At 44.2% G+C, this 22,089-nt stretch overlaps 1 protein-coding gene across 4 annotated transcripts in view; it reads left to right on the forward strand.

The window, feature by feature from the left end:
- Window positions 1-22,089, forward strand: part of Fam114a1 (family with sequence similarity 114 member A1) — a 71,199-nt gene that overhangs the window by 22,496 nt on the left and 26,614 nt on the right. For all 4 annotated transcript variants that reach the window (XM_021162251.2, XM_021162252.3, XM_085836711.1 and 1 more), the window contains 4 exons: window positions 2,857-2,944; window positions 12,798-12,911; window positions 13,031-13,140; window positions 16,334-16,468. In XM_021162251.2, coding sequence (XP_021017910.1) covers window positions 2,857-2,944; window positions 12,798-12,911; window positions 13,031-13,140; window positions 16,334-16,468 — 447 coding nt within the window. The remainder of the gene's footprint in view (window positions 1-2,856; window positions 2,945-12,797; window positions 12,912-13,030; window positions 13,141-16,333; window positions 16,469-22,089) is intronic.

The following is a 22,089-nucleotide window of genomic DNA, read 5'->3' on the forward strand; positions in this document are numbered from 1 at the left end:
CATGTTGACAAGTCTCTCTCTGTTTCCAGACAGAAGGAAAAGCTGACAGCCAGCTTGCAGAGCTCCCTTCTTCACAGCCTTAAAGCTGGTGTTTCAACCTAACATTTATGCAGCGTTTAGATGACAAATTCATAGGAAATAATTTTTTAATCAGCTCAAGACCTGCAGGGTTATTGGTGCTGAGAGTTCTTCTATGTATGTAAAACATTCATTGCATATACTCAAGGTACAATTTACAAAAGTTTACAATATCACTGAGCGCATTCCCCCAATCCCTGGGAGCTCGCCCCTGTCTTGTCTTGCATTTTGTAACAAATGAATGGGGGCTGAGAAAAGCTTCCGTAACTCATTACACAGAGTAGCAGAACCTCGACTCAATTCTGCACAATTCAATTCTGTGACCTTTTCCACTGGTCTCTCTGCTGAATAGATGATATTTGATATTTACTGGGTAAATAGGAACGCAGTGAGATACAAATAACTAAAATCCACATACAGTGGTTTACAGAACAGCGATATATTTTTCTCCCGTAATACAAAAGAGGAGACAAGTAGCTCCCGGTGTTGGCTCAGTGCTCCATCAGCATCAGGACCAGGGATGCTTTGGCCTTTCTCTGAGGCAGAAAATTTCCCTGCTTCACTGCCAAGCATCGTTTCCACACTCAGAACAGGAGGAAGAATTGGCGACGGCTGTAACTGAAAATTTATCACAAAAGCAACGGCTTTTATGTACATTTATGTACATCTTTGTGAATAACTGAGCAGTATACCACCCTTATCTGCAAGAGAGACAGTAGGGGAAAGGGCACTGGGGATGACTGATGGCCAGCCTTGGAGTTACAGAATCTACAGGTTATATAGGCCTCTTCCTCTCCTCCCTCCCTCCCTTCCTATAAAAAAAGCTCTCTTACTTTGTCTATATACTTACTGTGGGTCTATATATTCTTCCTTTGCTTTCTATGATCTGTTTGTGAATAGTAAGAGAAAGCTGTGTTTTTCGCTGACTGAGTCAGGACTCACTCAATGAGATTAACAGAAACTACTACATTCCTATGCAAGAAAATGGATACATCTATCCAACAAATAATATTAGGCACTCTTTGAAACTTTAGTGATGAATTAGGGGCCAGAACCAAAAAGAAAGAGAGGAGGACACGCGCACACGCGCGCATACACACACACAGACACAGTCAGAGACAGAGAGACAGACAGAGACAGACAGACAGACTGAGAGACTGGGAGACTGAAAGGCAGGGAGGGAAGTTTTTCCGTAAATCTCTAACCCAAATAAGCCTGGGCAATGAAAACACAACTCAATTAATATGAATACATGCTGTGCACCTAGATTGAGCAGATCTACCACTACACTACCATCTTCCCCATATAAGAGACCCCTTAGAACTTGCAGTTTCTCCAGGTCATGTCCTTCTGTTCTACTCTCCTTCTTCCTCCTCCTTCCATCAGCCTCTCTCTCTCTCTTTCTCTCCCAAAACCTTCATCTCCACCTTCCCCTCTTTCTCCACCCAATCGCCGGCTCTAGCCTTTATTTATAAATTAAGGTGCTGACTCATTCCTTGTTCGAAGCCCCTCACAGGAGAACGGAATCAACATCAAATATAGTCAGCTCCAGGGCTATCCACAACAGGGAAGCAACACTATGAGGGACTCTTCTAGAATACAAAGTTGTGAATGCAGCCCAGACTAGACTAGACTAGCTAAGACTAGAAAGCCCAGATGCTGCTGAAAGTCTATGCAGTGGCCTGGGTGCACCACCATCTTGCATGCCCTACTTTCCCTTAGCTAGCTCGGTGAATAGAATAGGGTGACCCTCCATGCCTGCATTTTTTGTTTGTTTGTTTATAATTGATTTTTTCATTAGGTATTTTCTTCATTTACATTTCCAATGCTATCCCAAAAGTCCCCCATAACCTCCCCCCACTCCCCTACCCACCCACTCCTACTTCTTGGCCCTGGCGTTCCCCTGTACTGAGGCATATAAAGTTTGCAAGACCAATGGGCCTCTCTTTCCAATGATGGCCAACTAGTCCATCTTCTGATACATATGCAGCTAGAGACACAAGCTCTGGGGGGTACTGGTTAGTTCATATTGTTGTTCCACCTATAGGGTTGCAGACCCCTTTAGCTTATATTTTGTTGGAAAAAAAACAACTCACACTAAACCACAGTCTCCAGTTCATAGTTCAGAAGCCAGGGAGACAGACTTTGATAAGCCAGAAACACATTCATCCCTGCAGGTGAGTGCTAGAGTTACAGGGGTCATTTGAGTGAAGCCAACAGCTTGAATACAGATATCCCACAAAGCTTTCTGTTGCCACCACCCCTCTCCAGGCTAGTTGATGCCCTTAGTCAATGCTGGACACCACCATCTGCCAACCACACTAGCATTTCCACTCCATCCCACTCTGGAAGTTAACTCTGTCTTGAAAGGCACATTTAGTTAGCTTTGTAAGAATTGGTTAAATGTTTTTGAATCAGCTTTTGTTTTGTTATATTTCTCCCTCTGCTCTCCATCACTCCCCTAACCCTGACCCATCACCCCTGGCAGCCCTTGTCTGTCTTTCATGTATTGGGAAGACTACTGATCCCTCTTCACACTGGGCCGAGTTCATAGGAACCAACACCTCCATTACTCTGGTTCCAAAGTACATATTGCTGTGTGGGTCAAGATACTCTTTTATGACCCATATAAACTACAAGCCTGAGAGATGTGGTTGCTTGGTGATAGGTTTTGTTCCTGAACTTTCTCTGCTTCTCAACTGCTTCTCTGAATGAATGTTTTTCCATATTCAGGGGCAAAATGAATATCTGACCTGCTGCTAATCTGTTCTTCTGCAGGCTGTGGACCCCTCGTCACAGGCAGGAAGATGGGCAGGCTGGGGATCCTGGGGGAAATCTCTGCTCTCATCTGCATCAGCCACAGTAGGTAAGTGTTGGATGTCACCAGAACAGAGTTCAGAAGCTTGAAGGGACAAGAGATTTTGACATAGCGTACATTGCTGGAGTTTAACGTTTGCCCAGAAGAAATCCGTTTCCATTTCCACTGCTCTAAGGGCATCTCGTACATTAACGCGTTTGTTCCTGCGATGACTCTGTGAGGAGACAGTCTATTTCCTCCACTTTACAGATTCAAAACGCTGAACCACCGAGAGACGAGGACATTGTTCAAGTCAGCATTGTTTAGTGTGGGATTTGAAAACCAGGTGTTGTGGTTTTAAACCACTATCTTATTATTGTCCAATAAAGTATAGATTTAAGATACAGATATGTGGATATGTATGCACATATTTGTGCATATACACAAATAAACACACACACACACACATTTTAAGAACTGAGCCTTACTGTGTAATCAAGGCTGTCCTTGAACTTGTGAGTCTCCTACATCAGCCTCCTGAGTGCTGAGATTTCTCAGGTACCGCCACATCCAGGTTGCTACATTCTTCTAGCTATGTGTTTATCATCCAACTTTAGTAGTGTTTGTTTTCTGTCATCTGGTGTTCTGTCTGTCTGTTTAGGAGAGGGTCTTGCCATGACTTCAATCTCTTTTACTCTCTAAAAGAACTAACCAGCGATGCCCGTGTTTAGCAAGCAGGCAGTGGCTTCTGTGCTCACTGCCCTCTGTCCTTCAGGCCTCACGGGCAGTGCTCGAGCTGCAGCCTTCACTTGTGTTTGGTGTTAACTCTTGAAGTCCCTCTACCTGAGGCACCATGAAGATAATAAGTACAGTATCTTGCTGCCTTCACAGCCACACAATAGCCCTTCTGGTCCCCCGCCCCCCAACCCCAGCCAAACAGTTAATCCAACAGAGCCTACATCTTAGAATCTAGCATCAGGACTTGGACTAGCATCAGGATTGTGCCAGTTGCTGTTGCCCCATTCTCACAGCCTTGATTTCTTTTCCTGTTGTTGTTGCACAACGCCTTGACAAAACAAGTTAAGGAGAAAGAGTTTATTTGGGCTCCCAGCAGTTCTGGGGTACAGTCCATCATGCCAGGGGAGTAATGACAGCAGGAGCCTGAGATGACATGTCACACTCCATGCATGTCAGGAAGCAGGGAGATACTGATGCTTGTATTCCGTCCACTTTTCCCTTTGTCTTCTTAAAAAATTATTATATTTCATTTATTCTTATCAGGGAGAAGGGTAAGCAGGCCGTATGTAGGAGTCAGTTCTCTCTCCGGTTCTGGAGACTGAACTCTGGTCAGCAGGCTTCGTGGCAAGAGCTTTTACCTGCTGTAGAGCCATCCTGCTGGCCCACTTTCTCCTTTTTATACAGTCCAGGATCATACTCCAGGAAATGGAGCCATTCACAATGGTCAGGTCTTCCCTTAATTAACTTAATCAAGATAATTTCCCCCATAGACATGCTCAGAGATTAACTTAACATAGGTAATTCCTCAAAGGTGTCCCTGGAGGAATGTTTCCTAGGTGACTCTAGAGCTCATCAAGTTGACAGTTGGCACTAACCATCATACTCCCTCATATGACCAAGATGTCCCACATAAACTCGAGGGACACAGTTTGGTATACCCCCTTGTATTCATTTCTTCTACTGTTCTCAAGACACCATTGCCAGTTTGGTCACTAAGTCTATTTTATAGACTTGTGGTCAACACTTGGTATGGCTCTAGCCCTACACAGTAGCAGTCGCCTGTAATAATGACCTTTGTGTCACTGTGACCAAAACACCCAAGGGTAACTTAAAGGAAAGACCATGTATTGGCTCGGAGTTTCAGAGATCCACTCTGTGGTCCTTTGCCTCAGCATTTCTGCATGCAATATGGGGTTAAACACCATGGTGGCAGGAGCCTGTGGGAGAAGAGAGTCTCTCCTGCACCACATAGAAGACAGGAGGTAGGACAAAGGGAGGCAGGAGGGAGACAGAGCAGTTCCAAGAACACACCCCATGAGGCTTATTACCTCCACATAGGCCCCTTTCATCACTTTCTAGATATGAGCAGTAATGTGAGCAGTAATGAGGGATAACTTCTGTGACATCCAGAAAAAAGTGTCAATACCAGGGCTTTGTAGCATTAACATTGTAGCATCAAGGGGCAAAGCAACTTATTAGGAAGCAGGGTGCTTGTGGCCAGGGAGATGCTCTTGAAGGTTCATAGCTTGCCTTCAGAAAGTAAAGAAAGAAAATAACCACATCCAACTGCTATTGATTTCCATTCGCAGCCTCATGTCATCCCCAGGGTAATTCAGTTGCAGATAGACACGCAAAATGCAGTCCTTTACACATGGCTGACAACTGCACTAGAAACACAAGTCCAACTCACAAAGGCAGAAACACTGTAGTCATGGTGGTTTTAAGTCTCTACAGTCAGCAGGAAAGTGATCAGAGATTAGAAACCTTTGGAAGGTGCTACTTTCTTGGAATGAACCCTGTACTATTGCATACTAGGAATGGAGACCCAGTATCAGTACTTCTGATCTGTCATGGTAAAAGACTGACTCCATAGCTACACCTGGTAGCTGCCCTTTGTGAGACCCAGGTTCTCTATTTGAAAAAGAGTGTGTGTGTGTGGGGGGGGGGGGCGCGGTGCTGAAGAGATAGTTCGGCGGTTAAGAGCATTGACTATTCTTCCAGAGGTCCTGAGTTCAATTCTCAGCAACCACCTGGTGGCTCACAACCATCTGATGCTCTCTTCTGATGTGTCTGAAAACAGCTACAGTGTGCTCATATACATACAATGAACAAATAAATCTTAAGAAAAGGGGGATACTTGAGAAAGCATAAAGTCTCTTCCCACTTGTAGAAAATGATGTTTCCATCTCATGGTTACCTGTAGATGGAACTCTGTGCGCGCAGCCCCTGTGCCGAGTGGAAGCGTACCGCACTGAGACTTGCGTTTCACCCCTCTGCGTGTTCGGCCTTGTCTTTTGGTGTATTGCTTTGAGTCTAAGGTTAAGAGGAATGCATATGTGAAACCAAGCATTTCTAGCTACCAGTTCTATGAGGGACCCTCCATCTTAAAGATATTTTCATCACTCCGAGACAAACTGTGTCACAGTCTAAGAAGACTTAATCATCCACCACACATGCCTGTGGAAAAAAATTCACAAAAATGCAACAAAAATCTCTGTCATCCCATTCAGAAACCAAAGGGAGGAAATGTTAAAAAATACAGAAAAATGACCCAATAAGTGATAATATTAATAACTTCAAAGCAATATCATGAAAATCAGCAATGATTTCCCACAAGCACATTATAGACAGATCTTTTCTCTTGGAGGAAGTGGATGGTCCAGCTGTTACGCTGAGTCAAACCTCTTCAGAATGGGGAATTTGTTACTAGAATAGCCAAAGGCCTACATGTTTGTTTGAAAAGTTGCTTGTGACAGTGTTATGACTGCAAATATCTAATGCCAGGACAGTTGACTGGGGAATAGAGTGCATCTGATATTTCTTTCTCAAAGTCACTCTGTCCTTTCCCATCCTCGCCCAGGTTGCAAGTTTTCACAGTCTGGTGACACTCTCTACCAGCCCTTTCGAAACAGCATCGATGTTTATTGCAAAGAATGGCAGACTCATCAAAACTGTGCTACTGTGAAAACTCCCCTCTGTACAACTGTAACATCAACAGAAAGGAAATATCTATCTATCTATCTATCTATCTATCTATCTATCTATCTATCTTTCTACCTATCAATTTATTATGAAGTAATGTTGATGATATAAAAATTCTTAAGGGTTAGGAACCCTGACTAATACAGGGTTCTCTAGAGGAATAGAACTTACAGAGCTAATATGAATATATATGAATACGTATATATATATATATATATATATATATATATATATATGTGTGTGTGTGTGTGTGTGTGTGTGTGTGTGTGTGTGTGTGTGTATGTATATCCTATATATATATATATATATATATATATATATATATATATATATGGTCCAGCTAGTTCAACAATGGCTATCTACCAATGAAAGGTTAAAAAAAATCCAATAGTTGTTCAGTCCACAAAGCTGGATGTCTCAACTCTTCAGTATATGTCAGAATCCTGAAGATGTAGGCTCTAATGCCAGCAAAAGAATGGACTGGCAAACAAAGGAAGAAAGAGAGCTTCCTTTTTCCATGTCCTTTATATAGACTACCTGCAGAAAGTGTGGCCCAGATGAAAGATGGATCTTCCTACTACAAAAGATCTGGATTAGAAGTGGGCCTTCCATTTCAAAGGGTTTAATTGAGAAAAAAGTATCTCACAGGTGGGCTCAGCCATTTGGGTTTAGTTGGTTCCAGATGTAGTTGAGTTGACAACCAAGAATAGCCATCACGGTTCATCCATGAAAAGGATGATGCTATTGATGCTACAGTGTCCCACAGTGCTTTGAAATCTCTGTATCAGGAACAAGACTGATGGATTTCTGGTGGGCTTTGACGCAAACATTGTCAGCTCAGTAGCACTTATTCTTGTCCCTGACCCTAGGGTAGGGTATATTGAATATTGACCACAGAGAAATTTGCCCATCGTTTTGGAGAGCGAAGACTTTTCCAGAAAGAAAGTTTATTGTCACCTCCTAAAGCTGCATTTAGTTTGCTTATTTGAGCATGGCAGCCTCAATGTATCTTTTTCTAAAAAACTACATTCTACGACTTGTTATTATGTCTTGAATTCATTAAGAGAAGTGTCTGAGGCAAGATCAATATTTTTTAGATGACTGTCATTACAATTCACCCCCAAGAAGAGTGTAAAGCGAGACCTCTCCGAAGGGCAGTTGGCGTTCTCCATAGAGTTTGAAGTGCACATTCCTCTAAGTCCAGCCCACCTCTACTGGTTCTTTGCAAAGCTCACTGATGTATATGTACAGAGATGGTCGATACAGAAGCCAGGCAGTGACTACTTACTGTATTGGGTGTGCCATAGTCACTTGAGTGTGAGCAAATGAATTAAAGCTCCCTCCCCCAAGAGGGAGAAAAAAGCCAGCGGAGAATACACTCTCTGAATAGGAAAATTATACAGAGTTCCAGGAAGTAGCAAATATCTAAAAATATACAAAATAGAAAAAGCTCAGAGTTGCTGGGAATGTAGGTTAAAGTTCTTAAGAGGGTGCTGGGGCTAGGCTTTGATGATGTACTATCTGAACAAAGAGCTAGAGGAAAGGGTGGTTCAACTGAGCGCATATATGAACTAACAACCAATAAAGAACTGTTAGGATGTGATCTACTTATTTTATTGCTGGTATATATTCAGAAGGCTTGAAAGTAAGGTCTCAGAGAGTTATTGTATACCCATGTTCAAACTGTCATTATTCACAACACTAACATGTAGGTGCAAGCCATAGATCTGCCAATGGTATATATAACAAGCAGGGTATACAGTGAAATAATGTGCAACCTTAAAAAGGAAGGGAATTCTGACACACACCACAAATAGATGAACCTTGAGTGGTGTTATGCTAAGTGAAACGAGACCAGGCACAAAAAGCAAGTACTGTGGGATTCCACTTGGATAGGGTTCTTAGAGTCACCAAAATTAGAAAGGCACAGAGTAAAACTGAGGTTATCAGGGCCTGGTAGGTAGAGGGAGGAGGCGCTACTGCCTAATGGGTACAAATGAGGTCTGGAAATGGACATTAGCAATGTGCCTGCTCCATGAAACTGTGTAGTAGAGCACTTAAGAGGATACATTTTATGTTATACCCATTTCCCTCAAAATGTATTAGGGAAAAATTCAGCCACGTAGATCAGAGAACCAACTGATGGGATTTTGTCTGTTTGTTTTGTACGTACTGTTTTTAAAAGAAGAAAATATATTTAAAAGAAAGCAATTTAGATGGGAAGAGACCTCCTCATGACGTAGCTGCAGCCCTTGCCATTGGCAAATATGTCTAACAGAAAGCAGCCTTGGGCTACCCGATCATGCTGTCTAGAGCTGCAGCTATTCCTCTTTACCACTGGTCGGAGACCCAGCCTCCACAAGTATGCTATTTCATCTCTCCCCCAATGGGCTGGGCCTTTGGATTTGATAGGACTCACAAGAAGAGGACTTAAGAAGAATATTGAACTGGGGTGTGGTATCACTCCATACCCCATGGCCCCAACCCAACCGCATCCCCACATCTTCCAGTACAGGGAGTGATTCCGAACATCAGCCCTGACCCTGCAAGGCATGACTGGGATACAAGAGCCAGAGTAAGGCCACACTTCGAACATGGACTTCACCTTGGTCAAGGTGAGGCAACTCAAGTTCAGGTTAGCATAAGTCAAAGTGTTCTAAAGAAGAGCCTGTCCAAGGATCTGACCTTCAAGGAGTTAGGGAATCAAGGTTAGAAGGCATTTTCAACTATAAAACTTCCTCAGTATGTCAAAGGAATTATACATCTTGATTTTGGCATCAGATAGACTAGATTTAAATCCTGCTTCCCACCTACCAACTTTGGGACCTTTGGCAGATAATGTTCTTTTGATTGACCTCAGCTTTCTCAGTTATGGAAGGGGTATTACACATCTCTTAGCACAGTGTTATTAAGAAAAGTAGACCCTTTAATACAGTGTCTGGGATGTCCTAAAGGTTCAATAAATGTCCATAGTGGAGAGATTTCACACATTACTGGATTGTCGATATTATAATTCTCATGGCAGAAAAAGCACAGACGCAGAGACACTTGGACAAATTAGGTAACTAAGTTAACATCACACAGCTAAGAAATTGTGGGACCAACGTCCTTGACGGATTTCAGTCTAGATTGCTTTCATTTAGAGTGTAAGCACAGGTAATTAAAAAGCCAGATGACCATGGAATGTTTTTAGAGGACACTGTCCTGCAACATTCCTGGAACCTTCTTGCCCTCTTGTTTTGATTTGGGTTTGTTGTTTTTTTTCTGGTTTGGCTTTCCAGCACTCACCTACTGCAGCCTGAAAACCAGACCCAGTCCCAGCCTCAGAGCCTTGGGATTCCGGAGCCTTCCATGTTTTAGGATATTTAGGGTTCGTGGTGGTGTGAAGTTATTTCACAAACGACACCAAGTAGTGTCACACACATTTGTTGTCTTTTTCTTGTTAGTAGAAACCTCTGGAAATGGAGTCATTAGTCAAAAATAAAAGTCCCAGTGGCTCTGTTATGATTTCCTTATCTGGGCACTAGATGTCACACTAAGTCAAGCTTTGGAAGTGGCTCAGCTAAGTAGGGTGTGGCAGTCTCTACCTGTTTAAAAAAAATCACAACGTTTAGGTAAATATTATGCTTAACTTTGAATTTCTAGGAAAATTCAGAAAGCATTTTCTTTTACATATAAAAAAAACTTAGAATTGTTAATCAGAGAACAGATAGCACCGTGGTGACATGCCGGCTTAAACACATCTTAGCTGCATGCACATGAAAACTGTCTTCCATTCCAAAAACAAAGGGGTAGTTCTGGAGACAGTTTATGCACACTTGTCTGTGGTCACGTGGGAGGCTTGTTCTTTTTTCCCTTTGCTGTTTTGTTTGAGACGGTGTCTCATGTAGCCCAGGTAAGCCTTGGACTTGTTAGGTAGTTGAGGCTAGTCTCTTACCTTCCTCTGCTTTCCAAGTGCTGGGACTACAGACTGGCCAAGATGAGAAGCGGCTCTCCCAACAGAGAAACAGACAAGACTGACCTACTGTGGAGGAAGTCAAAGAGGGGGATGTAAGGCCCCGGAAGATTAAAGAGCTAATAATGAGTGTGAGCACCGCTGAGCCCCAGAGCTGAGCAAGCTGTGCCTCCAGAGATTACTTATTCCCTGACTTTGGCTCTCAGAAATCTATAGCTGTGAATCGTGCGTGGAGAATTCTGCAGTCTCCTTTTGGAAAGTCTGTGTGGATGTTGTTGTTGTTGTTATTGTTGTCTTAACTACCTTGAAGAATATGAAGCCAATGACTTAAGTGTTTGCTGAAATTTCGATGAGATTCCATTGAAATGTTTGGAATTCTTTGGAGGCTAGAAAGAATTAATTCGAGTCAGATTGAAAGCTTATAATTAAGTCTTCGGCTTAGCAGTTTGTTTTTTTTTTTTTTCCGAGTAACTCAGTAATGAGTTTGAGCTGTGTTTAATTATCTGCATGAGTGTAGGCACATATTTCTATTGTAATTAAAGTTGTAAATCATGTTTCCTAAGTTTTCAGGGTTTGTAGGTAATATATGATGACAAATAGCTTTCGTTGGAAGGAGCCAGTAAATACCATTGCCTGTGTTGCTTTGATAAATCGGGTTAGAATTGAGAAATCGGCCTTCTGTGTGTATGTAGGGGTGCATGTGTGAGTATGTGCAGAGGCTAGCCTCGAAAGTCAAAGGGTATTCCTCAGGATTCTGTCTGCCTTGCCTTTTGAAACAGCATGACTCACTTGGCCTGAAATTTACTGATTCAGTTACAACGGCTGGATGTCAAGCCCCAGGGATGTACCTGTCTCTATGTCCCCAGCTCTGAGGCTACAAACTCATGCCACCACACCCAGATTTCCACAGGGTTCTATGCATTGATATCAGATCCAAAATACTACTCTTCTGAGTATATGAGATGAGTCTCATCTGTGTCTTCCTCTAACTCAAGAGATGGATGAACAGTCATTTGAACAGTGTTTTGTAATTCTGATTGGTTCTGGTTGACTCTGGTGTCTTCCTTTGACTTGGTTACCACTGCCTTGTGTTTGAACAACCCAGGGTCCCAGGATGCGTGCTTCCTTTCTCCTTACATGCCAAGGCAGGTAGCAGGCACCCAGATGGAGGGGGCACAGGCTGTTTTCCTTCTAGAACTCCAGTAACCATGAGGACCGCAGTGGTCTACCAGTGCTTTGATCCCTTCCTCCTGTCTAAGAAAGGCTTACCCCATCTTAGTGCAGGGTGTCAAGCTGTCTGTGGATGAAATAGAAGACTCTTTTCTATCAAGTCAAGGGTTGGTTTTTGCCCAATGAGTGGGAAGGTCTGCTCTGTACTCCTTACCGAATCCCAACTGTGCCAGTGTCTTGGAAATAAAGACTGTCCCTTCTTGGAAATACAGGTGCTATTAGTCTGATGGAGTAAAGCCAGTGACCTTCAGCCTACTTTGGACGGCTACTCCTTCCCAATTTCCCCACTGACTGATCCTTTGATTTAGAGCTGTCAGCTCAAGACCTTCATGGTGTACGTTTGAGGAACTGTAGTGTTATTTTTTATTTGTTTGTTTGTTTGTTTGAAGGGCTTTGTTTTGTTTAGAGACACGATCTTGTTAAGTAGCCCACACTAACCTAGAGTCTTATGCAGACTAGGCTAGGCTCAAACTTGCCATCCTCCTGCCTCAGCCTGATGAGTATTAGGATTATATGCCACCATACATATAATCCTAGGAACATATTATACATAGGTTTATACATAGGAACATATTGAAGGTCATCTGACTTCAATCCAGCCAATGTTAACTGAGCACCAGTCATGTGCTAGGAAAACCAACAGCAACCACAAGAGAACGACTGACCAGCCATATGACACTTTAGAAAGCAGGACGAAGACATGGCAGTCATGCCTTTCAAAGATGCTGACTTGAGTTTGGAGTTTCCCGGTTAAAAACAGCTACCATGAAAGGCAGAAGCCAAAAGGGGTCTGGGAACATAGTGAGGAAACTGAGTCACAAAAAGAGAATGGCTTTAAGATCACTCAGCCTGACCATGCTGAGTTCATCTTTGGACCCTACCACAGGGAATCTGAACACATTGCTGCCATTCAGGGTAGAACCCCCCGCAGTCCAGATGGTCTTGTGAGATTAGTCCAGGGTCACAGACTGTGCAGACTGTAATGTCTCTGTGAACTATATATTTATTTCCTTACAGGTCATGGATTAACAGCAGTCAAAGAAAAGGCAGGGGCGACCCTACGAATCCACAGTGCCAATTCCGCATCTCCCGAAGGGGCCCCAACTGATGCCGAAAACGGAATCTCCGGAAGTGAGTGGCGTGCTCGCCTGCTGTTTTGTTACACCCTGTGCACGACTACTCAGTGGGGAAGCCCAAGTTCAGATCAGCAAAACGCATTCTAACCAAGGTGTTCTTTCTCGCCATGACAGATGTGACTCCAGATCAGGACCCTGCCGGAGGCCCCCACACTCCTCCTCCACCAGGGGCGGCAGGGTCGAGGGGCATGCTGTCAGCCCTCACCAATGTGGTTCAAAACACGGTGAGTCCCTAGAGGCCTCCCCTGTTTTCCCTAGTGGCTCAGTTCTTTTGATCTTTGCAGCTTGTGACCTAGATACATCCCAGAGAAGGCGGCCTCGCTCCTGACTTCGGATTCCAGTTTGTTATGCTTTCTGCTACAGAGTAGGGATAACCTTGGATCTGAAATAATAAGGGCAAGATGAAATGCGGTCTGTGTTTAAAAGAAGAGAGTGGTTTAGAAGATATTTTTTTCCAATCTGATCTAACAGTGTCCCTTCCAGCTGCTTCAAGGACAGTATTTAGGTGAGGGAGGGAACTTGGAGCTGGGACAGCTGTTCTTCCTGGATCAGGTCTCAGTTCTCTTAAACTTGGAAATCCTTCAAAGTAAAAAAGGACGAGTAACGACTCAGGGAGAATAACTCAGAGACTAACCCAGCCATAGCCTCCCTCCTGACCCCTACTGCCCCCTTCCCTGCAGAACCCTAAACGTACACCTGAAAGTCCTATTTTTCCATTGTTTGCTTATTCCTTTTTATTTAAGTTGAATTGATTTTTTTTAAAGACAGATACACAACCATCTCACTCCTCCAGGAAGCTCGCTATTGACGATAAACATTGAAAGGAAGCAGAGGTACCGCAGTGAGAAGAGGAAGTCAGCAGGTCCTTAGCACCAGGAAGACAGGAGTCTACTATGTAGAACAAGCTAACTACATTTTCGAGAACTATGGGCTCGTGTCCTTTTTAGTCATGTATCCATTTGTTATCTTAAAGAGAGACAGTTGACCCTTACTGTGTATGAGGAGCCTCACCAGACTCTAGTCGTATAGGCTGATGCTATGTCTTGCTGTATTAAGGCAGTTTAACAATGGCGTGTGATGCATTATGGGAGAGGAGGGGATTGTGAATGGCCCCGTAGGTTATCTAACCCACATGTTGGGACAAAAGAGTGTCAGGAGTAAAGGAAGACTGGGTAGGAAGAAGGAGGCACACCAAGTGTTAAGAGTCACAACGCAGAGCTGTTCAAGGCCACCCATGAGAGTGGGGGAAGCTCTCTCCATAACTCGGCTGTAAAAAGCAAACTCATGGCTTCTCCCCGGTCCCTTTTTAAAAAATTTTTTTTTTTTTGGTTTTTCGAGACAGGGTTTCTCTGTGTAGCCCTGGCTGTCCTGGCACTCACTTTGTAGACCAGGCTGGCCTCGAACTCAGAAATCCGCCTGCCTCTGCCTCCCGAGTGCTGGGATTAAAGGCGTGCGCCACCACGCCCGGCTTAAAAATTATTTTTTACATGATCTATTATTGTGTATGCATATGGTGAGAGGGCACCTATACCATGGCATCTAGATCATGTGAAGGTCAGAGGGCAACTTTGTGGAGTCACCTCTCCCCTTCCACTTTATGTGGGGTTCTGGGAATAGAACTCAGGTCACCAGGTTCACGCAGTGACTGCCTTTACCCACTGAGCCATCTTGCCAGCCCCCAGCAGTCCATCTTGAGTGCATCCCTAACATCTTCAGTCTCCTTCTTGGATTGTCCTGAACCTGCTTGCCCTCCTTCCCACAGTCCCAGCCCACCAGGGCATAGATACTTCCCGGGTCTCCCGTTTATTCTCTGCTAAAGTGACAGGATGTTGGGGTCGGGAGAGGGGGTGGAGTGGGCGGGGCAGTAAATCAAAGCAAGCGAAAGTGTGAGCTTCTGGGAAGCCCATCGTTCTCTGTGCTAGTCGCTTCTTATTATTGCTGGGACAAAGTGCCTAGCGGAAATAACACAGGGAAGAAGATATATTTTGCTCATGGTTTGAAAAGCTTTCGTCCATGGTCGCTTGGTCCCAAGTGCTTGGACAGGATATCATGGTGGTGGGAATACATAAGAAGGAGGCTCTATACCTTCTGGCAGTCAGGATGCTGAGAAAGAGGAAAGGACTGGGGACCAGATATAACCTTTGAGGTATATCCACGAGCGAGTGGCCTACTTCCTCCAACTAGGCTCCACCTCCAGAAGTCTGTAGCGCGTCCTGAAGTAACAGTACTAGCTGAGGGCCAGGGATGTTCCTGAGCCGGTGGGGGATAGTTTATTTTGAATCCATAACTTCACCTTGAGATGTCTCCATTTACAAATCTTTTTTTTTTTTTTTTTTGGTTTTTCGAGGCAGGGTTTCTCTGTGTAGCCTTGGCTGTCCTGGAACTCACTTTGTAGACCAGGCTGGCCTCGAACTCAGAAATCCGCCTGCCTCTGCCTCCCGAGTGCTGGGATTAAAGGCGTGCGCCACCACGCCCGGCCATTTACAAATCTTTTCCACGGTGTGAGTTTTGATTGGGCTCCAGATTTAAAAAAAAAAAAAAATTCTAAATTTCTGAAATGGAAATGTCTGATAAAGTACATTCATTCAGTAAGATTGAATGCTAGCACTTAAATAATTATGAAGATTGAAAAACACACAGATAGACGATATAAAAATAAAAACCTGTTCTTGTAAGGTAGGAAAATACAGCTGTATATAGAGCTGTATTGTTGGGATTATGACTGGAGAGTTCAGAGCAATGTGGTTCTGTTTATTTGAACGGTGTCTGTGACTCTTGGTTGCTTTCACTTTTGTTAAAAGGAAAGCAATGGCCGGCCAAGGGAGTTTTCCACAGTGACACCTGGATAATAGACCAGTTTCAGAAACTGGAAGTACACGGAAGGCAAACTGTCTTACTTCATTAATGTACTAATTATAGTTGGTGTTCCCCAGTTTCTGAAAGTATGCAAGAGCCGTCTGAAACAGCCTGAGGGTCCGTTGCTTCAGGGCCCAGGATTTAAAAATCATCTAAATTAGCATAAGTATTTGACATTTTAATAACCCGCCCCCAAATAACTCTGTTACTTACGCTGGAATTCTTTCAAACACGACAATCGGGTCATCTGTTAATTTTATGTCTTAGACACACATCTATTTGATATGCTCAGCACTACTGACATGAACTCCTAATGTGCACTGTTTTCCCCCTAAACATCATTTTTTAATAACACCGCATGCTCTACAAATTATATAACATATGGTTTTTCGAGGAAAGGAAAACAGGATTAAATAGATGATCTATCTCATGGTGTGAAAAACTTGTGGCTTTCTATTTATTTTAATATTTGACAAGAATGCTGGGTCCTTGGGTATTGCTGGCCACTGCCAAACAGCAAGCTGTGGAGAATCTAATCTGATGTGCTTTCCTCATTTGCAGGGCAAAAGTGTCTTAACCGGAGGTCTGGATGCTTTAGAATTCATTGGCAAGAAAACCATGATTGTCCTCGCAGAAAGTGACCCAGGGTTTAAGCGGACCAAGACACTGATGGAGCGAACTGTCTCCTTGTCCCAGGTGAGACTAGGCCCTTAAGTGATTTTTCCCCCTCCTTTCACCCAACAAAAGTCAAAGCACATGTCCAAACAGAAGAAGTAGTAAGAAAGCTGAGTGTCTGACATTCCCACCGAAGTCTTTGTGGAAGACAGGCAAGGTTAATGATCTCTTATGCACGTTATCGGTTATCATATAGACATAGTGATAAACATCTGGGTATAAGAGTATATATGTTGCTATGCGTTATAAGTGGAACATATGTGTACACACACACTCCAGCCAAAAGGCAGCCTATTGATCACAGTTTCATGTTTTTCTTTATTCAGTTGATAATCTCTTGCAGATTTATCCAAGTATGCCATTGTAAATACCTCAGTTCTGCCACTTTTCAGCCATACAACTTTGTGGGTTTGCTTTCCATATCTGTGCCTCAGTTTCCCCCTGTGCACTGAGGTGACATCAGTACCTCCTGATAATTTTGCTGTGATAGTTACATGAGCTAGAACAGAACCCGATAAAGACATGTCTGCCCCCGTGTGTAACATTTATTCTAGGTAAGATGGCGAGGTTACAGAGAGTGAGACTGGGTCTTAAAAACTGGCAAATTCTAGCTACCCTTGTAAAAAAGAAGAGGGAACCCGAGTTAATTTACCAAGCTACCATATTTTGGGGGCCACCTGCACTATTTCTGTCACAGCTGTAGGCTAGCTACATTTAAAGGGATGTACTATGCATGGAAGTGTGTCACCCAGCACCCACAAGGACCAGCCAGGATGCTACATGTAGGAAGAGCTGTCGGAGAGGAGAGCTGAGTGGCAGTGGCTGCAGATGCTGGCAGATCATGGAGGCCATTTGCAGGGCTGTTAATGAACCGGGGTGTGGGGAGAAGAATACTACAGCATCTGGACAGGTTACAGGGACTCACCTGAGCTTAGAAAGGACCACGGTAGTTACTATGGAAAACAGAGTGCTGGAGGGAAGGCCTGGGCCAGGGAAGCCATTCAGAGTCTGGACGAGTCTTGTTCCTCCCGGAAGTAGATGGGGAAGTGGGCTGAGACAGACAGGGGTTTACTTAGTCAGGGGTTGGGGTGGGTGGTAAGACCTAAGAGAAAACAGGATGGAAACTTCTGAAGCCTGGGGGAACCACCAGAGCTGGTTCATGTCAGCATCCAGGGGAGGAGAACTAAAGAGGGGACCAGGTAGAAGTGTGCCAGACTGCAGTGCAGCTTAAAGAGCTTCGTGAGGGCCATAGGGAGTGATGGCAGCCAATAACAGCAGGGTGACCCTAGCTCACCACAACTTATCAGGTACTTTATAAAGAAGAGAGAGGTTCAGTGGTTTCTCCCAACACGTGGAAGTGATCAGTGTCTGAGGAGATCGATATACCAGTTCTTCCATGTCACATACACACATCAAGAGATCACGCTGTTCCTCATATGCACGGCTATTATGCCTTTAAAGTAAAACGTAATGATTCTTCCCATGTTGGAGAGATGGCTCAGTGGTTAAGATCACTTGCTGCTCTTGCAGGACTGGAGTTCAGTTTCCAGAACCCACGTTGGGCACCTCATGTTTGTAACTTCAGCTCCATGATGGCTGTAAGGATACCCTCTTCTGGACTCTGAGGCAGCTACGCTCATGTGTAAACATATGCCCCCCCCTACACACACACACACACACACACACACACACATAATTATAAGTAAAAATAAGTCCTTAATTTAAAAAATCAAGTCTTCTGGACAAAGAGTCAAGTTTCAGGAATAGGCCTGCCTCGGTGTCTCTACAGCACCAAAGATGGCAGAGAAAAGTGTTGAGAGTTGCGGAATGGACTTACTGACCAGTGGCTAGAGCCCTTGGTCACTTATGCTCCCTGGAATAGAAGGACGGTCTGGAGGATGCCTTGTCACCCTCGCTGGGAAACAAATGCTGTGATCTAAGTGAGAGATCAGGTTAGGTCAGAACAGTGTGGAGGTCCCTACTAGCACTGAGTGGGGAGCCTGAAGTAAAGTTTGGATTCAGATTTCCTGACGCAGTAAATGTGGGCTTTGTGGCAAAAGGGGTGGCTGTAAGGTCTTCGTAGCAACTGGAGGGAAGAAGCCACTATTAACAACAGATCTCAAAAGGAGTCAGCTTTCTGTTGCTGTGGCAAATCCCTGACAGAAACAAGAGGTTTATTTGGCCTCCTTGTTCTGGAGGTTTCCGTGACCAATCAGCAGGCTCTATTGCTCTGGGGCTTGTGGAGTCTGGGAAACAGCATACCTGTTAATCTCACAGTGGCCAGGAACCATGGAAGGGGTGGGTGATGGAAAGGGACCAGATTCCCAATATCCCTGCAAGGGCATACCCCCAACAGCTTCCACTCTCTGGGCTCCAGCTCCTAAGGATTCTACCGCCTCCCACTAGTGTCATGGGCTGGAGATCATGCCTTAAGCATGGAGCCTTTGGCAAACACTGCAGATGCACCTGGGGCAGAAGGAATAGGTAGGCTGTAGAGTGTCTGGTTCTAGACAGCAGAAAAGTTCACGTCTGTGCTGCCTCGTTTTTCTCCCACGGCACAGGGAATGCGATCCAATGGTCAGTAGTTCTTCTGCGCCACTGTTTCCTCTTCCACAGCTCCCATGTTTTCCAGTGTGAGAGTCCCTCTGTGTCAAGATCGCCCACTCCAATTAAACCGTCCACCTCTGTTTTCCAGAGGCACCCTGAGACCAGCCGCCTGGTTAAAGGGCTGCTTTTCTGGGCTGCTTTGATTTTTACTCCACTTTCAAGTAAATCTCAGCCTCTGCTTAATGATGCACCTCTTTCCTTTCTATTTTATCTCTCCATGCTAGCCCAAAGTAGTGATTCAGAGAGGATACTGGTCCTGAGAACTGGCACCATCCCAGGGTCTCTTGGTTTTATCTTCCCATCCCCTGAGGTCAGGGGACCAGTTGAGTTTTATTACAATTGTTAAACCTTCCCAGTAATGGTTTCACTGTGTTATTTTGAAAACTGTAAAAGGCAGAGACTTACTAATTTAGTCTTAAAGATAGACAGGAGAGAGAATTCCTTCCACGGCCTAGTGGGTTCTTGGCTAACAACCTCAAGAACCCAAACGGAAAATGAGGCTGCCTGTTTTATTGGCACATAATAAACACCAGCCTCTGTTCTTGGATGATCTTCCCCCTGTGACCTTGTGGCATCGGCCAGTGTATTTATGGGGCTCTCTGCAGATATTAAAGGATTCCATAAACTTAATGTCCTTGTAAAGTTAATGAGAAATCAAATAAAAGAGGTCTAGCATCAAAGCAAACAAGTGCAGGATGTTGTTAATAATGAACAGACTCGTGGACATTCTGTCGTCTCTGTTTTTCAACAACAAAATAATTGGGGGGGGGGTAAGGGGAGGTGTCTCTTTCTTAGCATGCACAAGGCCTGGCTTCTAGCCCTAACCCTACAAGTGTAGATGAAGAGAAGGGAGAGGAGGTAAGGTGAAGAAAGGAGGAAGGGAGGGAGGGAAAGGCAGAAAGAGAGAAGTTAGTAGTGTGAACAGAAACTCAGGATCATACCTCTGGAGCCCAGCTCAAGCATCTATAAGCCAGTTTCTATTCAGCATCTGCTAATGAATACATTGTGAATTTACATTTATTAACCCTTTTCATCTCTACCCATAGAAGTTTTTATTTAAAAAACAAAAAAACAGAGCAAGATCAAACCAGTTTCGTTCTATTTTGGAATCTGCCTAGGTGCAGAATTTTTTTTTTATAATTTGTTTGTTTGTTTGTTTGTTTTTATGTATATGAGTACACTGTAGCTGTACTGATGGTTGTGAGCCATCATGTGGTTGCTGGGAATTTGAATTCAGGGCCTCTGTTCACTTCACTCTGGTCAGCCCCACTTGCTCTGGCCTAAAATTTTATTTTATTATTATATCTAAGTACACTGTAGCTGTCTTCAGACGCACCAGAAGAGAGCATCAGATCTCATTATGGATGGCCGTAAGCCATCACGTGGTTGCTGGGATTTGAACTCAGGACCTTCAGAAGAGCAGTCAGTGCTCTTAACCACTGAGCTGTCTCTCCAGCCCTGCAGAATTCTTAATATGCTCACAAAGAGTTGGCCTTTTCCAGTGCTCAGGACACATGGCTAACATAGATGCCTATTAGCATACTAAAGTGTGTGTTAGCCTCCAGGTTCACTTGGGACCTGTGGCTCCTCTCAGCTCTTCACACACACACACACACACACACACACACACACACACACACACACACGGTACCCTAACCATGTTAGCATGGGCTTCCCTTCCCCCAGCTTCTCTTTCCGATGTAACCTGCCATTTCTGCTCTCTTCCTTTTGTTCTCTTTGCTCCCTCTCAGCCCCTTCTCTCCTGTCTCTCTCTTAGCTCTTGGTTTTCTTTGCCCTCACTCCTCTTGGCTCTCTTTCTCTTCTCTCTCTCTCTCCCTCCCTCCCTCCCTCCCTTCCTCCCTCCCTCTTCTCTTTCCTCTCATGGACCGGCTTGGTCTTCTATACTCTGTCCATGCTCTAGACTCTTCCAGATGCCTGCAGCTGTTCTGTCCCTCCTATTGTAAGAGTCTGGTGAGCCTTAACTTACCAGAGACCCCCAAGCGCACAATGCAGAGCCATGGATTGATGCAAAAGCAAGAGGAATTTTATTGTTCCAGCATGCTGGGATTGCCCTACACACGAAGGAGAGAGAACGGCCCCCAACAGCCGTTCAGAGAGTTTTTGTACAGTTTTCAGAGCAGCAGCCATTAGGCACAATGTGATTGGCAGAATTAAACTGATTGGTCTTTAGGGAATTCCCCTGTCTGAAGGTGGCCAACGGTTGGTCGTGGAATGTGTCTCTGGGGAAGGGAAGGGCCACCTATGTGTTCTACGACATTTCTCTTCCAGGAGGGGAGGGGTCCGATGGAATTTTCCAAAGTTCCTGAGCTGACCGCTTCACTATCTACAATAAAAACCTTCTCCTCAGCCACACCTGGGTGCGTCGAGGTCCTCACTTTATGCGTCTGGTGATGACACCCCCACTTTATCATGCAGCGCATTGAAAAGCTGACACAGAGGAAAGACTTCAGTGGGAAGCAGAGAGGGTCTTTGCATGCTTCTTTCTAATCCTATCCCTAGGCATGGATGGCTTGCTGTGTTTGGCTCTGCCAAAAAAAAAAAAGAAAAGAAAAAGAAGAAGCTGAACATGTAAATATTAGCCAACAGTATCAATCTAGTATCTATTTTTTACCATTCTTTTAAAATTTACTTTTAGCCTTTGAAATTAAATTATATTTACATCATCTTTCTCTTTCTTTTTCCTCCCTCCAACCTTTCCCAGGTACCCCTTGCTCTCTCAAATTCATGACCTCTATTTTCTTAACTACAGTTTGTGTGTGTGTTAATTACTGTAACACATACATTCATATATATAATTTCCAAATATAGAAACACAACCTGTATAGTCTATATAAAGTCACGTGTGTGTGTACATTTTCAGGGCCGACCATTTGGTATTAGATAGCCTAACTTGGAGGCTCTTCCCTGGGAAGACGGTTTCTCCCACTTCGAGCATTCCTTAGTTGTCTATAGTCTTTTGTGTAGGGCTGGGGCCCTGTGAGCTCCCCCTTTCCTCATTTGCATGACTATTGGTG

The sequence above is a fragment of the Mus caroli genome, unplaced genomic scaffold, assembly GCF_978045245.1.
Source record: "Mus caroli unplaced genomic scaffold, Mus_caroli_1 scaffold_4, whole genome shotgun sequence".
Lineage (NCBI taxonomy): Eukaryota > Metazoa > Chordata > Mammalia > Rodentia > Muridae > Mus > Mus caroli.